This window comes from Rhinoraja longicauda, chromosome 20 (assembly GCF_053455715.1).
Source record: "Rhinoraja longicauda isolate Sanriku21f chromosome 20, sRhiLon1.1, whole genome shotgun sequence".
NCBI classification, from domain to species: domain Eukaryota; kingdom Metazoa; phylum Chordata; class Chondrichthyes; order Rajiformes; family Arhynchobatidae; genus Rhinoraja; species Rhinoraja longicauda.
Genome location: NC_135972.1, coordinates 14,646,768 through 14,661,263, shown reverse-complemented (window position 1 = coordinate 14,661,263; position 14,496 = coordinate 14,646,768). Strand labels below are relative to the sequence as shown.

The 14,496-nt window shown below is 45.4% G+C and overlaps 1 protein-coding gene across 4 annotated transcripts in view; it reads left to right on the top strand.

Annotated features, from left to right (window-relative positions):
* The first annotated feature begins 207 nt into the window (after positions 1-207).
* The window catches only part of hipk2 (homeodomain interacting protein kinase 2), a 197,757-nt gene continuing 183,468 nt past the window's right edge, over positions 208-14,496 (top strand). For all 4 annotated transcript variants that reach the window (XM_078416993.1, XM_078416992.1, XM_078416991.1 and 1 more), the window contains exon 1: positions 208-729. In XM_078416993.1, the coding sequence (XP_078273119.1) occupies positions 711-729 (19 nt within the window). In that variant the 5' untranslated portion in view covers positions 208-710. The remainder of the gene's footprint in view (positions 730-14,496) is intronic.

Sequence of the window (14,496 nt, the reverse complement as noted above, 5' to 3'; positions counted from 1 at the left end):
CCCCCCCCCTCCCACCACCACCACCACCACCACCATCAGAAAGTCATTGCAATGAGAGTTGGCGGCGACTAAACAAAGTTGCTCAGTTGCTCTCTCCTGCAAGGGCTATATATGTTTTTCTAGTGGGGGTGTGGGGGAGGGAATCGACTGCATAGACATCGATAGAGATGTCTCTCTGGCTCTTCTGCTTGTAACTTTGCAGAAACCTCACAGAACATGTTGTCCAGAAGGTAAAAAAAAACCCAGGACGCTATATATATATATATATATATATAAATATATATATATATATATATATATAATATCGAGACACCAAGTGTCAGATCCGCATGTGGGACTCGAACTGGATGGTCGCTGTCTTCTTGTACTTGGAGGGGGAGGGAGAGAGAGAGAGAGAGAGAGAGAGGGAGAGAGAGAGAGAGGGAGAGAGAGAGAGAGGGAGAGAGAGAGAGAGAAAGAGAGCCTGCCTGCCTGCCTGCCTGCCTTCCATGAAGCAAGAACGTCCAGTGACCGATTTTGAAAGAGTTTTTTCCCCCCTTCGATGTCTCTCTCTCCCTCTCCCCCTCTCCGGATGAATCGAGGCGGCGATGCAGCCGGGGATTTACATACCAAATTAACCCAGCACAATATGGCAGATCTGCACCGTGTTTAGCAAGGAGAGGAGCAACTGGCGTTGTATTCTGCCATGCACAGCACACAGCATTGCACCGATGGCCCCAGTGTACCAAGGTAAGGCTGGAAATACACACACACACATACACACACACACATACACACACACACATACACACACACACATACACACACACACATACACACACACACACACACACACACACATACACACACACACATACACACACACACATACACACACACACATACACACACACACATACACACACACACACATTGGGCGGTATTGTTTCCAGAGGCAGGTTGATTGTGGGGATTGGTGGTGGTTGAGGGGTGGTGGTGGTTCATTGTGAAGGATGGTGGTGTGTGGGGGGGATTCAGTGTCCAGATTCTGCGCTTGGAGGCTGCATCAGTCCGAGTGCAAGGACCGAGAGGGGATTTCAGGGGCGACTGTCAGGGGCATTTCGCATGTTATTGTTGAAGGGTCCCAAAGCCTGGACCCCTCGTCTAATGGATTTTTTTTTTTTTAAAAGAGGGAGGGTGGGGGAAAAAAATAATACACATTAATATTAGCAAAAATGCCAGCTTGAGGATATATCCCACCCCCCCCCCCTTCCCTTGTTGCTTTCTGTTTTTGTGTGTTGGGGGGAGATAAAGGACTTATGTACCCACCTCTTTCTAGATCAGAACAGGGAAAACGAGAGAGCTGATTAATTTCCCAGCCGATCCATCTAGCGAATAACAAGTGTGGAAACTTTGCGTGCGTGTGAAAGTGCCATTGATTTACGGGTGAATAGTTGGAAGGATTTCCTGCTGATAGCGGAGCTTGGATTAAACACAAGTAGACAAAGGGAATGTCTTAAAGGGAGCTTATAGAAGCGAAGTGCTCAGTTAGAAACGCTTTCCCCTTTTGTTGCAAGCCCTGGTCTTGTGGCTGCGTGGCTGTGTGTGTGTGTGTGTGTGTGTGTGTGTTTTATGCGTGCGCGAATCTGCTCGCAATTGCCTTTTAAATCGTGCAGTTTTGTTGGGAGCGGATTTGATTGCATTGGGAGTGGGGAACATTGGCCCATGCACACAGACTCTGGGCTCTGAAATGTTTCGCCTCCTCTCTGAAACCCACTCCTGCCTGCCCCCTGCCGACCAAACGTACAGTGCTATCACTGCCCGCCTCTGGCTGAGACACCGGCCACTGGGCTCTTTTAGATGGGAGGGGGGGGTTTCATTATTTCAATTATGCTTTCTCGTGATTTGTTACTGCAGTTGTCCTCGCAATTGAGAGGCTAAGTCTATCTACGCGAGCAAATGCTGTCTGTGTATTTTTTTTCTCCCAAATAGTTGTCCTATTACAAATGTGTACGTCTGGGGTTATTGCCACTGACAGAATTGGAGGAAACTGTTACCTTGTACCTCGTTAGAGCAACAAACCTACCATTGCAGATTTGAGTCTTTTGGGTTTTTTTTTCTTGCTTTTGCAAATATTTTATGCAATTTAAAAAAAAAAAAAACATGTTGAAAACACTCCGCAGGTCAGGCAGCATCTGTGGAGAGATACACACAGAACGCAGAACAGCACAGGAACATCGGCCCACCATGTCCATGCCCAGTTAAACTAATCGCTTCTGCTGGCACATGATCCATATCTCCCCATTCCCTGCGTTTCCATGTATCCAACCCAGCTGTTATCAGGCCACTGAATCATCCTACCACAACCAGAGAGCAGTGCTGAACTACTATCTACCTCATTGGTGACCCACGGACTATCCTTTATTGGACTTTGCTGGCTTTACCTTGTTCTAAACGTTGTTCCCTTATCATGCATCTGTACATGGCTCGATTGCAATCACGTATTGTCTTTCAGCTGACTGGATAGCAGGCAACAAAGGGTTGTCACTGTACCACGGTACACCTGATAATAAACTAAACGGAACTATCCAAAAAGGGCTCTTAAATTCCAATATTGTGTCTGGCTCTGTCATCATCCCTGGGAGCATGTTCCAGGCACCCGCCAGTCAATATTGAAACAACCAAAATCTCTGGTCCGCTTAATCTTGATGAAGGTTCCCAGACTCTACAACAGAGATGTAATGCTGAGGCGCTGGTCAGGCCGCATTTGGAGTACTGTGAGCAAATTTGGGCCCCATATCTGAGGAAGGATGTGCTGGCTCTGGAGAAGGTCCAGAGGAGGTTTAAGGTTCAAGGTCAATTTATTGTCAATTACGGTTGACAAGAATGATTCCAGGAACGAGTGGGTTAGCATATGATTAGCGTTTGACAGCACTGGGCCTCTACTCGCTGGAGTTTAGAAGGTTGAGGGGGGACCTCATCGAAACTTACAGAATAATGAAAGGCATAGATAGAGTGGATGTGGAAAGGATGTTTCCACTGGTGGGAGAGTCCTGGACCAGAGGTCATAACCTCAGAATCAAAGGGCACTCTTTCAGAAAGGAGGTCAGGAGGAACCTCTTTAGTCAGAGGGCAGTTAATCTGTGGGACATTGCCACAGAGGGCTGTGGAGGCCAAGTCAGTGGATATTTTTAAGGCAGAGATCGACAAATTCTAGAGTTGAACGGTGTCAAGGGTTATGGGGAGAAGGCAGGAAAATGGGATTAGGAGGCAGAGATCAGCCATGATTGAATGGAGGAGTGGACTCGATGGGCTGAATGCCTAATTCTACTCTTATAACTTGTGAACCTGTGACTCATGGTGATGACGGTTTCACTTTCCACAGTTGCTGCCTGACCAGCTGCATTTTCCAGCATTTTTTGTTTGATCCAGATTTCCAGCCTCTGTAGTCTTTTGATATTTACCTACTATTAAGGTCATAAGGAATAGGCCGTTCAGCCCATCAAGTCTACTCCGCCATTCAAGCATGGCTGATCTGTCTCTGCCTCCTGACCATTAAGAAAGCATGCACAACTGACTGAATAGTGAGAGCGAGATGGAGAATCAGATCTGAAGGAATACAAGGACCTATAAGGAATGAAGGTGTGTTTTGACGAGGTAATTTCAGTATTGATTGGAATAATGTTAATGGTTAAAGAAGGGGAGGACTTCCTTGTTCAATAAGCTTCTGGGCCTGGGAGGGAGCAACTGGTTTTGGGCAATGATTTTGGACAAAGTATCAGTGAGAGGTGACTTGGGGACCAAGGTCATTCGAACATCATGTTGATCGTGAGGGTCAAGGAGAAATCTCACGCAGGTCTTCTGTACTAGAGAAGGGAGAATCAGCATGAGAAGAGGATCTAGACAGTATAAAATAAACCAAAATTAAAAAGCAAAAAAAAATAATTCAGATACTAGAAACAGCAATTGCTGGAGATATTTGGCAGGTAAGGCTGCACCAATGGAGAGAGTAATAGGATTAAAGTCTCTGGTTGAAACGCTAACACTGCTTCTCTCTCTGCAGATACCACCTAACCTGTGTACAAAGGAACTGCAGATGCTGGTTTGCACATGATAGGCACAGAATGCTGGAGTATCTTGGTGGGCCAGGCAGCATCTCTGGACAAAAGGAATGGGTGACGTTTTGGGTCGAGACCTTTTTATTCAGACTGAGCGTCAGGGAAGAGGGAGTTACTGAGATAAGGAAGTCTTGCATAGAAGAAGGGCCTCGACGCGAAACGTCACCCATTTCCTTCCATCCAGAGATGCTGCCTGTCCTGCTGAGTTACTGCAGCATTTTGTGTCTATCCACCTAACCTGTGCAGGTTTCCATGCTTTAATAATAAATCAACCTAAATATTGGCAAATGAAACTATAATGAAACAAAGGGTGGCCTTTCCTGGGTAGATGTTTTGGGTTTAGGCTGGTTTAGTCACTGAAGTGGATGATGGGGTAAGGGCACCTGAAGTTCCCTGAATAACAAAGCAAATAAACAAGATGATGCTGGAAAGTATGGGTGTGTGATAAACGTCATGAGAATAACGTCAGTGAGAACTGCGCTGAATGTAAGACTCTGAGCGAGGAAATGGAAAGAAAAATCAGGTGAGCAAAGAGAGGGTACAATCGCAGAAATGATCCCAAAACCTTCCAAATAATGTGGGTTATGAGAAAGTGGTAGTAATAGTAAAGGATAGTAAGATAAAGAGGACGATAAAGGAGGTTACGAGGAAGAAATCATAATCATTTAGAAGCCACAAGGAACCAAAACCACAAAATATATTCAAAGTGCTCGAGTAGCTCAGCGGGTCAAGCAGCATCTCTGGAGAACACCCCAGGCAAGATTTTGGGTTGGCACCCATCTTTAGACAAAGGGTCCTGACCCGAAATGTCGTCTATCCTTGTTCTCCAGGGATGCTGCTTGACCCGCTGAGTTACTCCAGTGCTTTGTGTGTTTTTCAATCACAACTGGAGCAATGGTACAGGTTGGATTAGTCTTTACCGAGACAACCAGATTCTTAGTGGAAAGGAGATAGCGGAGATAATGGATGGGATGAAAATTGATAGGGAGAAGACACTAGAAATGCTAACTCTGCTTGGACAAGTCACCAGGTGCAGAAGGGATGACTGTGGTTGATGTGGAGAAGCTTCCATTCTCCCAGGATAGGGCGGAGGTGCTACAAGATCATAGAAAGACAATATGTGGGCCTGCATGTCAATAAAAGGCCAGGCAATTTGATCTGAGCTTTGAGGACTGTCAATTTGAGGCCATTGAAAGCATTTTGGTTTGGGCACATCAGCTTGGTTTGGGAACAGTTCCACCCAAGACCGCAAGAAATTGCAGCGAATTGTGGACGCAGCCCAGACCATCACACACACCAACCTCCCCTCCATTGACTCCATTTATACCTCACACTGCCGTGGCAAGGCCTGCAGCATACTCAAGGAGCAGTCACACCCTGGCCACCCTCTTCTCCCCTCTCCCATCAGGCAAAAGGTATAGAATTGTGAAAACGCACACGACCAGATTCAGGGACAGTTTCTTTCCAGTTGTTATCGGGCAACTGAAACATCCTACCACAACCAGAGAACAGTCCTGAACTTCTACCTCATTGGTGACCCTCGGACTATCAATGATCGGACTTTACTGGCTTTACATTGCACTAAACGTTATTCCCTTATCATGTACATTGTAAATGTCTCGATTGTAATCATGTATTGTCTTTCCGCTGACTGGTTAGCACGCAACAAAAGCTTTTCACTGTACATGTGACAATAACTAAACTAGGAAGTTTACAATGATGAAAATCAGAGGAAAAAAGTATCCAGGCAAGTTTAACTAACTAATAACAAGCTTGCTTTTGGAAAAGGGCAAGTTGTGAATGGCCAATTTCATTGATTTATTTTACATGAGATGGCAATGAAGGGAAGGTGCTCTGTGTTGACCGCATTGAGTTTTGGAAAGAATTTGATACAGTCCCATACAATAAGGGGTTAAAAATTGAACCCTTTGGAATAAAGATTGATCGCAGCATGTGCAGAAAATTAATCTAAGGCAGAGTATAATGCAAAATGTCTTTCCGATAAAGGGTAGATGGTGTTGTTCTTTGGCGAGAACAACTGTTACTAAGTAGCAATGATTTTTTTTTTCAGAATGGTGGTGGATGTATGGAACAAGCTGCTGGAGGAGGTAGTTGAGGCAGGAAATATCTCAACGTTTAAGAAACATTTAGACAGGTACATGGATAGGATAGGTTTAGAGGGATATGGGCCAAATGCAGGCAGGTGGGAATAGTGTCGATGGGACATGTTGATCGGTGTGAGCCAGTCTTTCCATGACTCTATGACTTAACCTTAGGAAGGATATTAATGTCCTAGAGAGGATGCATAGAAAATGTATAGAATCAATAAGGTTAGATGGCAATACAGCGATCATTCGTCCTGGAGCAACAAAGGTTGAGAAGAGATTTGACAGAGGTGGACAGGTTTAATAGGGTAAATAAAAGACACCTGTTCCTTATAGAAGATGGCTCAAAATGAAAGATTATGGGCAAAAGACACAAGGGAGGGGTGCAAGGAACATAGTCATTTGCACAGAAACAGGCCCTTCGGCCCATCTTGTTCATGCCCGCTGAGATGCCAATCTATGCTGATCCCATTTTCCTGATTTGGCCTTAATGTCTATTCCTTTCATATATCCATATACCCGTTCACATGCTTTTTAAACACTGTAATTGTACCCGTGTCTACCACTCCTGTGGCAGCTTGTTCCATGCCCTCACTATCCTATATGTGAAAAAGTTACCCCTCAGATTTCTTTTTAATCTTTCCCCCTCGCGTTAATATCCTTTCTTTTTGACTCTCCTACTCTGTGGGGGGGGGGGGGGGGGAAGACTATGACTATTTATTATATCTATGCCCCTCATAATTTACTAAATTCTATAAGGTCACCAATCAGTCTCTTCAAATTCTATAAGGTCACCAATCTGTGCTGCAGTGAGAACAATCCCACCATATCCAATCTTTTCTTGTATCTAAAGCCCTCCATTCCAGGCAACATCCTGGTGAATCCCTTCTGCACTCTGGCCGGTGCTCATCATATATTCGACAATGTGGTGACCAGAATTGTGGCCTAACCAGTACCTGGTACAGTTGCAGCATGATTTCCCAACTCTTCTACCACAATAGACACAAAATGCTGGAGTAACTCGGCGGGACCGTAAGCATCTCTGGAGATAAGGAATGAATGGGTGGTGTTTTGGATCGAGACCCGAATACACAATACCCTTGCCGATGAAAGCAACCAAACGAGCTAAATACCTTCTTCACTACCCTGCCCACCTGTGTCACCAATGTCGAGGAGCCAAGAGCTTCAACCATGAAGCCCCTCCACACATCAATGTTTCTGAGGTCCCTAAAAGATATAATATCTCTCTTTTTTTTTTAGGTAGAGAGTAGGAATGATCTGGAGCTGACTTTTCTTTGCGGGCTGTGGAAATTGAGTCAAATGGGATTTTCAAAAGGGATTTTTACAGGCACTTGAGAGAGGATAATTTAGGGCGGCACAGTGGCGCAACGATAGCGTTGCTGCCTTGCAGCGCCAGAGACCCGGGTTCGATCCCTGCCTGTATGGAGTTTGTACATTCTCCCCGTGACCATGTGGGTTTTCTACGAAATCTTCGGTTTCCTCCCACACTCCGGAGACGTACAGCTTTGTAGGTTAATTGGCTTGGTATAAATGTAAAAATGTCCTTAGTGTGTGTAGGGTAGTGTTAATGTGCAGGGATTGCTGGTCGGTGCGGACTCGGTGGGCCGAAAGGGCCTGTTTCTGTGCTGTATCTCTAAACTAAGCCAATTTGCTGTGTTGTGGAGATGGTACAGGGAATAGGACCTAAGGTAGTTCTGCTGAGAGGCAGTTAGGGAGATGGACCAAAGGATCTCCTGTGCATTGAAGAACATGCAAGCACTATTCTGCATGTGCTTTAATATGCAGAGGAATATGGATCGCATGCAGGCAGAGGAAATGTATTTAACTTGGCATCCTGTTCGGCATAGACATTGTGGGCCGAAGAGCCTGCTCCTGTGCTCCACTGTTCTATGTCTCGCTGCAATGGGATTTACTATTTTGGTCCCAGCTACTGTTGGATTTGTAAATGTAATATATATTTATACTCAACGGCAAAAATAGCTGAAAAGATAAGTGGTTGATGGTGTTGTAGGAAGGAGATGTATTGTGAATGAGCAGAATGTGACTGACTTGTTGCCTGAAACCCCCAGGAATAGTTTTGCTGTATCAAAGTGCCAATTTAAAGTTGACAGAAAAAAAAATTCCTTTTGCATTATCAGTAAGTGGGTTAATCTCGGTGACTGTAAGATTCAGCCACAACTATCAAGGCAGTTTGAAAGTTGAGCTTTTCTCCCCCCCCCCCCCCCCATATAAAGATGACGGGAAAAACAAATTAGGCTTTTCTGCAAATACTAATATGTTCAAAGGCCCCTCAGTAAATATTAACATACTCTCTCTGTTGCAATTGATATGTTCACTGTCTGTGAAATGGAAAAGAAAAACAGCTGGTATTTATTCAACAATTTTCAGGAACATTGAAGGTTGGCAAATTTACTCAGCCATTGAATTTCTTTGAAAGTGTGGTCACTCTTGCAATATGGTGCTGGCAGCAGCCAGTTTCTGCACAGCTTGGCTTCGGTTAAAAAGAACAGCAAGAAAAATGATCAGCGGTCAGTTTTTGGTGCCGGTAGAGTGATCTGCTTGGTTGAACTATCTCGCTGCACTTCCAAGTGCAATCTTTTGTATTGACCTTTTAATGTTTCTTCTGGGCGAAAATGACTCCATAGCATGTCCACAGTAGTGTGGCGCAATGTGATTACGTTGTCAAATCTTCGGCACAAGGCTAGAACCATCGGGCTTCGAACTTGGAACCAAGAGCGCTAACATCTCAGCCAAGGCTCCATTAAAATCTGTGAGGATGAGAATGGTGGAATTGCTGCCTTGCAGCGCCGGAGACCTGGGTTCGATCCTGACTACAGGTGCTGTCTGTACTGAGTTTATTCTCCCTGTGGGTTTTCCCCAGATGCTCCAAAGACGTACAGGTTTGTAGGTTAATTGTCCCTAGTGTGTGGGATAGTGCTAGTGTACCAGGATCGCAGGTTGGTGTGGAATCGGTGGGCCGAAGGGCCTGTTTCCACGCTGTATCTCTGAACTAAACATTAGGATTATGAATGGGAGTAGACCAAAATCCCCTTTGAGTCTGCTCGGCTATTCATTAAGATCATGGCTGATTTTCCACATCAATTCCATATTTACAATATTTGTTTTTGGATGCGCTTCATGAATGATCTTCCACAGCAGTCCAGAGCAGAGAATGCCAAATATTCACCATCCTTTGAGTGAAGAAATATCTGCTCATTTCACTTCAACATGGGTGTATCTTGTAGTTTGAGAAGGTGACTGCTGGTTCCAGACTGTTCATTGCATCGTCTTTCGTCCATGTATTGTCCTTCCACTGAATGGCTAGCAAACATCAAAACCTTTTCACTGTACCATGGAACACATGACGATAAGCTAAACTCAATCCAGTTTGTTGAACCCTGTGCGCGTTTTGTTAGGGCTGTTGTTTATTTTCTCTTTGTTGTCATTTTCCACTGGGAGTGTGGGATCTTCCAATGTGGGAGATGTATTGAAGAGCTATTGATAGAATGATAATTAAAGAGCAGAAAGAAGAGGTGTGATAAGCAACACGTCGGTGCGGGATAAACACGACAATTTGCAAGTATCGTGCCCTTGCAAAGGGAAGCCTCTCGAGGCAGGCTGCGTTGAAAATTACATCTCCAAAATCTGGGGAACAAAATTAGGCTGAAGTGGCCAAAGGTAAGGCTGTGAGATTTGGAGAGCAGGGAGCATGGTGAAGATAGTTTGGGAAGGTGCAGATTGATGAAGTGTTGTGCTGTCTGTGTGGTTTGGAGGATTAAGGAATATGAAGACCAGGAACAAAAGGGTCAAGGAGAAGCAGTTTGGCGGAACTGATGATATCATTGGTCAGTGTTTCTTCCCTGCTCTTACCTCCGTGTGCTAGATGGGGTTGTCTTTTATTTTGCACGGACCCCAGCCTGGCGAGAGAAGAGAGATACTGCATTGTCCGTGTGTGTTGCAAGAAGTTCCAAACGTTAGGATTATCTAGCCCTGATTCCAGTCCCAGAAACTCTTCCCAATCTGGGTTCCCAAAACCAGGGACAGAGTGATGTACACAATCACTTAATTTACCTTCACAACCAAGAGGCCATCAGTGTTTTATATATATATATATATATATCTTCTTTCTTTTCAGCCCTGATGGCCTATTGGTTGTGAGGTTATATATATATAACTTACATAAGTCACCTCAGTTTTTAAAATATATATATATATAGCTATATATATATATAGCTGTTCACCAACCGAAGATCCTTAGGGTGGTACAGTGCTAGAGTTGCTGCCATACAGTGCCAGAGACCTGGGTTTGAATCTTGACTACGGGTGCTGTCTGTACACAGTTTGTAAGTTCTCTCCATGACCGGTGTGGGTTTTCTCTGAGATCTCTGGTTTCCTCCCACATTCCAAAGGCGTACACGCTTGTAGGTTAAATTGGCTTGGTATCATTGTAAATTGTCCCTAGAGTGTGTGTGTGTGTGTGTGTGTAGGATAGGGTTAATGTGTGGGGATCGCCAGTCAGCGCGGACTCAGTGAGCCGAAGGGCCTGTTACCGCACTGTATCTTTGCACTAAACCAAACTAGAAGGACTTTGCAGCCAATGGATTACTTCTAAAATAAAGTCCCTGTGGATTAGCAGAAAGGCTGCTGTTAATGCCATGCAACAAAATACCAAAACCTGCAACGCAATAATGATCAAATGATTGATATTAAACTTTGTGTAGAGAGTAGAGGTATAAATATTGGTCAAGTAGGATTAGTTTTTGCAGTGCAACCTTAGAGACAAAGTCATGGATAGAACCTGTGCATCAAAGTTGAGATCATCCGTTCCAGAGCACTGTACCCCACAGAAGAGTGTACTTATTAAGTATGTCCCGTTGATATCTCTTGTTTCCCTCTCTCCTGACTCAGTCTGAAGAAGGGTCTCGACCCAAAATGTCACCATTTCTCGAGAGATGCTGTCCGACCCGCTGAGTTACTCCAGCTTTTTGTGTCTATCTTCGGTTTCAACCAGCAGCTCCCTACACAGGTTGTGCAGATGTGTTTTTGACACCCTTTCGGTGACTTGTTTACCTGAGTCGGGGCATGTTGTGAGAATGGGTGGAAGGGGACTTTATCGTGGACCTCTCTGCTTGTTGCCTTGTCGTGGGTTGGCTTGGTGCCATGTGGGGAAAGAGTTAATGCTCACGATGGAAACACAATATTTACAACAAGTAAAACAAGGAAAAGTGATAGTCCAAAATAATGCAAAGCTTTGCGGTCTCTTGCCTTTGATTAGAGTATGAACTTTGTAATTTAAACTGTAGATTGTAGATAGAATGAATATCTACCTTGATGACTATAGTTAACAGTGGGGAAGGAGTATCAGCCTGCAAAGTCCATGTTGGCACGATCAGAGTGATTGTTGTTGAACCATGCTGGATTCCAGCATCGATTACATTTCACTCTGCTGTATATGGAAGAAATAAACTTTCATCCATCTTCAGTTCCACTCTTTGTTCATGATGTCTCTCACTTAATTTTACACACATCTCTTCTTCCCTCAGCCATAAACCCGTTAAAGCTGCTTCATATCAGACTTAATGTTGACATGCTGCCTTCTTCCCACCCGTGTTTACAACTGCTTCGCAGAAAGGCTTTTCTGAGCATCGTGACCTTTGCTTCTCTTTCAAAACTATGTCTTTTTGACCAACAATCTGTTTCCCAGTCTTTGCATTTCATTATGTGGGTTGGATAGAGTGGGCACACAGAGTAAAAGGCTTGGATTGAGTGTATGTGGAGAGGATGTTTCTACTAGTGGGAGAGTCTAGGACATAGCCTCAGAATTTAAGGTCAAGGTTTCAGGTCAGTTTATTGCCACATGTACCAATTAAGGTACAGTGAAATTCGAATTACCATACAGCCATACTAAAACAAAAAGCAACAAGACACACAACTACATAAAAGTGAACATAAACATCCACCATAGCAGATTCCCCATGTTGCTCACTGTGATGGAAGGCAATAAAGTCCAAGCTTCTTCCTCTTTTATTCTCCTGCGGTCGGGGCAGTCGAACCATCTGCAGTCGGTGGTCGAAGCTCCCGTGTCTGGGTGGTCGAAGCTCCCGTGTCTGGGCGGTCGAAGCAGTCATTGCTGGTGCCACCCGGTGGATTCGTCCTTTAGGTCCTTCCTTTAGGAAGGAGATGAGGAGAAATTTCTTTAGTCAGAGGGGGTGGTGAATCTGTGGAAGTCTGTGTCACAGAAGGCTATGGAGGCCAAGCCAATTGATATTTTTAAGGCAGAGATAGATAGATTCTTGATTAGTACGGGTGTCAGGGGTTACAGGGAGAAGCCAGGAGAATTGGGTTAGGAGGGAGAGATAGATCAGCCATGATTGAATGGTGGAATAGATCTGATGGGCCGAATGGCCTAATTCTGCTCCTATAGCTTATGATCTTCTGATAGGGTAATTTAATTTGAAGGAGTAGCTTTATGAGCCTCTGTGTTGAGGAGCATTGTGTAGCAGTCCTGCACTGCATTGTTTTCTTTCATAACAAGTGGCTCAACATCCTGAAGGGAGCACTTTCAGCAAAAAGAACTACAGCAATTCGAGTAAACTTCTCCCGGTCCACAGAGTTAATGTATGAGGAGTTTTTGATGGCTTTGGGCCTGCACTAGCTGGAGTTACCAGGTGCTCTGGCCTGGCATGGCCAATTACAGTATGGGAAATAAATGGTGCTGTTGTCAGAATTGTCCATCTTCCAAGAATGGGGGATTTGGGAAGAATGTTAGCTGAACTTGGTGTGTGGGATGGGGTGTGGGGGTGGGGGGAGGGTGGTGATGTGTGGAGGGGGAGGGTGGTGTGTGTAGGGGGAGGGTGGTCTGTATGGGGGGGAGGGTGATGTGTGTAGGGGTGTCTGTGTGTGTAGGGTGTGTGTGTGTGTGGGTGGGGAGGGTGGGGTGTGTGTGGGGTGGGTGGGGTGTGGGGGTTGGGCAGGGTAGGGTGTGTAGGGGTGTGTGTGTGTAGGTGGGGAGGGTGGGGTGTGTGTGTGTAGGGTGGGGAAGATGGGGGGTGTGTGTGGAGGGTGGTGTGGGGTGGGGAGGGTGGGGGGTGTGTGTGTAGGGTGGGGTGTGTGTGTGTAGGGTGGGGAAGGAGGGGTGTGTGTGTGGTGTGTGGGTGTGTGGGGGTTGCGGAGGGTGGTGTGTGTGTGTGTGGGGAGGGTGGGGTGTGTGTGTGGGTGGGGAGGGTGGGGAGGGTGGGGTGTGTGTGTGGGTGGGGAGGGTGGGGTGTGTGTAGGGTGTGTGTGTGTGTGTGTGTAGGGTGGGGAGGGTGGGTTGTGTGTGTAGGGTGGGGAGGGTGGGGTGTGTGTGTGTCCCAGATGAAGGCTAGTGTTGGTGGAACTTCATGTTCCCATTTGACCTTGGGCAGTAAATCAGTGCAGGCTGGGTGCGGACTTTTGGAGAGCAGTAGCAGAGAGTGTATGTACTACTTCTTGTTCCAAAAGAGAAAATGAGAGGGGGAAAATTAAAAAAACGAAATTCTCTTGCAGTTTAGACAAATCCGTGCCCGCTGATTGCCAATGTGCTCGAACCCTATGGCTAAGGATTTGCTTTATTTAGAAGAGTAAGGGAATGAATTGTCCCTCCTTGTAACAGCTGATGATCAGCAGGCCCTTCTGCGGCAGAGTCTGCCCTGCATTTCTGCTCAGAAATTGCTACCAGCAGGATTGCAAATACATAAAACCCCAACTGTGGGGGAAGCAAAGACTGGTTGGCTGCCCCTCCTCCAGTTTCCAATTGATTGCTGTCTTTTTTTTTGTTGCAATCTGCGATCGACCATCTTTGGGGAGGTGGTGGGGATTATTTCTTTGATAAGGGAGGTGTTAAATTGAAAATATTTAATTGTCATTTGCACTGCATATGAACCAAAACAATTTTTTTTTCTTTTCTCGATGCAGCTTTACAGGCATATTAGATGCATCAACAACAATAAATATACAACAACACTCATTATAGTTTGGTATTAGTTTAGAGATACAGCGCGGAAACAGGCCGATCGGCCCGCCGAGTCCGCACCAAGCAGTGATCTCCGCACATTAACACTACCCTGCACCCACTAGGGACAAGTTTACATTTATACCAAACCTGGACGTCTTTGGAGTGTGGGAAGAAAACGAAGATCTCGTAGAAAACCCAGGGAGGGCACGGAGAGAACATGCATACTCTGTACAGACAGCACCCGTAGTCGGGATCAAACCAGGGACTCTGGCGCTGTAAGGCAGTCAGATGTTGCCCG